Below are 2,340 nucleotides of genomic sequence, written 5' to 3' on the forward strand. Positions count from 1 at the left end.
AAATATAGCCAAAGGGTTTGAGGTAAAAACAATGCATCTTTGAAAGCTCTGAGCAGTGGCCCTTTGGTGCTTTAAAATTTGATTAGTTTAATTACCAATAAAGGAAAAATGTGACACCAGGTGTGCTATAAACAGGTCAAAAGATGCATCGCAGTGAATTTTTCTCTCTTACAGAAACGATTAAAATTGCAAATGACCGACCGTGACTCGATGATGATCGTAGCCCGAGGTTCAATGTTGTGGAGGGTAAAAATCCACGAGGTAAAATATATCTGTGCAACTGTCGATTTTCCGGAGGCGTAAAGGAGTTGGCCGGAAACTGAGGGCATCTTTTATTTTATTTTATGTCATTCGTCTCGCCCGGTAACTGCGGGTTAATTTTTTTATCCGGTATTTTAATCCCTACGCATGCTCCTCATTCCGCAGCACTTAAGCACTTATTTGATCAGATCCCCTCAGTCAGTTTGCTGTATTAATCCAATCAAAGACCGCCTCTACGGCGAGTCCAACAATCAACAATTCAAGTAAGGACGCAATGGGAAGCACAACACTGCGCAGAGGTTTGGCTTTTGCAATGGAATTGTCTCATCTGATGGGTTCTTTTCGGTGTGACTCCCCTCTGGCATTCCAACATTCTGCAGACATTGTTGCCATTGAAACGATAGCTTGAAGATTGTAGGGCCGACGTTTGATCCAATTGAGAAACTGTACACTGGCGACCATTTTGCCATGGCTCCTTCTGAGGGAACACTATACCGACGTATTAACCGAAATAATTGTTAATTGTTAATTGAAATGGCTTCTTCTGACCAACAGTTCGTCGGATAGCGCGAGGAATCATTTCCGCTTACATCAGGCTGGACCACCAGTGGGGTATTCCCAGCGCGAGGAATCATTTCCGCTTACATCAGGCTGGACCACCCAGTAGGGTTCGCATTCAGGAATTCCTTATAAGTTATCGGTCTGTAATTCCATTCCTCTGTCTCCTGCCTCTGCGTCTGAACTTTCTCCTCACCTCCTCTTCAGGTTGTGCTTATTATTCCCACTTGTAGCAGGGTTAACGCCCGGTCGAATCCCTTCCGTAAAACCCGACGGTGGCTGGGAGAAGAGTATAACTATGGGAGGGGGACGGGCACCTTGCGGAGCATGCAAGTTTCTAAGGAGAAAGTGCGTGAAAGGCTGTATTTACGCCCCTTACTTCTGCTCCGACGAAATGGGGGCACCCCAGTTTGGTGCTATACATGTGACCTTTGGAGCGAGCAACTTCTCTAAGCTGTTGATGCAACTGCCTATCCACCAACGATACGGTACCGTACTTAGCGTATTGTATGAGGCAGAGGCTCGGATTCAGGATCCCGTTTATGGTTGCGTTTCGCATATTTATGGTCTTCAGCAACAGGTAGGTCTATCAACTGCAACTGAACTGCACCTTTACTTTCATCCCGATTCCCATTCAAGCAAATTCCTTTAGATGTTTCATTTTAGAGTAACGAAATATTTAAAATATTTAATATCTGATGACGCCTGAGATGCCTGAAATCGTTTTGTTTTTCAATGACAGGTTGTGAATTTGAAAGAAGAATTGGCTGTTGGCTATGCTCAGCTCGCAGCCAGTAGCAGCTCAGTGGGGGCTTCACCAAGTCCTGAATATGTGAATGACAAGCAATCGGAAATGTCAAGTTTAACATATAATTGCAAAAGCAACAGTTCTTATAATAAAGACTATTTGAATCCTACGGGAGACCATCATCAACAGATTCGATCCGACAACGTTGTAATCAATAATTACAATGAGGGAACTATGGAGGATGAGCGTTCGTGGAGCAGTTATAACGTGCGGGACATGCATGGGGGCATTCATCGCCTGTCTACATTTCAAGAGATGGATGTCTTCCAAGACGTCGAAAGATTATCTGAGCAGACACGCCCGAATAACAGGCAGGGTGGAGATCTGGAAGACTTGGTTTTCACCGTTCTTCGAAGAAATAATTCAAATGATATGATGTCCAGCACCTCTTAACCAACCGTAGATTCTATTTATTCTGCTATTAGGTCAATATATTATTACTTTGCAGGCTACGCACTGTCAACAAACCTATGCACGACACAAAATACTCGTATATTGTACCACTCTGAACATGTGGGTTGCCCAAGCTGTGCACAGACTTGTGTGTGATATTGATATTGATATTGTTATATTGATATTGAACTTTTCAACCTGACATTTTCATCAATATGGAAACAATTACGTGGTCTGAAACGTCATTGTACTTCATAGATGCAAGGGTTTGACCATATTTTATTTTGAAGGGATATAACTGAACTAACATTTTAAGGATG

The 2,340-nt window shown here is 43.0% G+C and overlaps 1 protein-coding gene across 1 annotated transcript; it reads left to right on the forward strand.

The window, feature by feature from the left end:
- The first annotated feature begins 1,213 nt into the window (after nt 1–1,213).
- On the forward strand, nt 1,214–2,020 carry LOC149149437 (LOB domain-containing protein 29-like). The gene is made up of 2 exons (XM_089442482.1): nt 1,214–1,399; nt 1,562–2,020. The coding sequence occupies exons 1-2, from the start codon at nt 1,214–1,216 to the stop codon at nt 2,018–2,020; spliced, it is 645 nt and encodes a 214-aa protein (XP_089298608.1).
- The last annotated feature ends 320 nt before the right edge of the window (nt 2,021–2,340 follow it).

This window comes from Pinus tabuliformis, chromosome 9 (assembly GCF_031772625.1).
Source record: "Pinus tabuliformis cultivar Carrire ecotype Pingquan chromosome 9, CPIR1, whole genome shotgun sequence".
NCBI lineage: Eukaryota > Viridiplantae > Streptophyta > Pinopsida > Pinales > Pinaceae > Pinus > Pinus tabuliformis.

Excerpts from the sequence above, each read along its gene's own strand:
- LOC149149437 (XM_089442482.1), top strand. The coding sequence starts at position 1,214 with ATGGGGGCACCCCAGTTTGGTGCTATACATGTGACCTTTGGAGCGAGC. Across the intron at positions 1,400-1,561 it reads TTTATGGTCTTCAGCAACAG|GTTGTGAATTTGAAAGAAGA; the intron begins GTAGGTCTATCA and ends TTTCAATGACAG.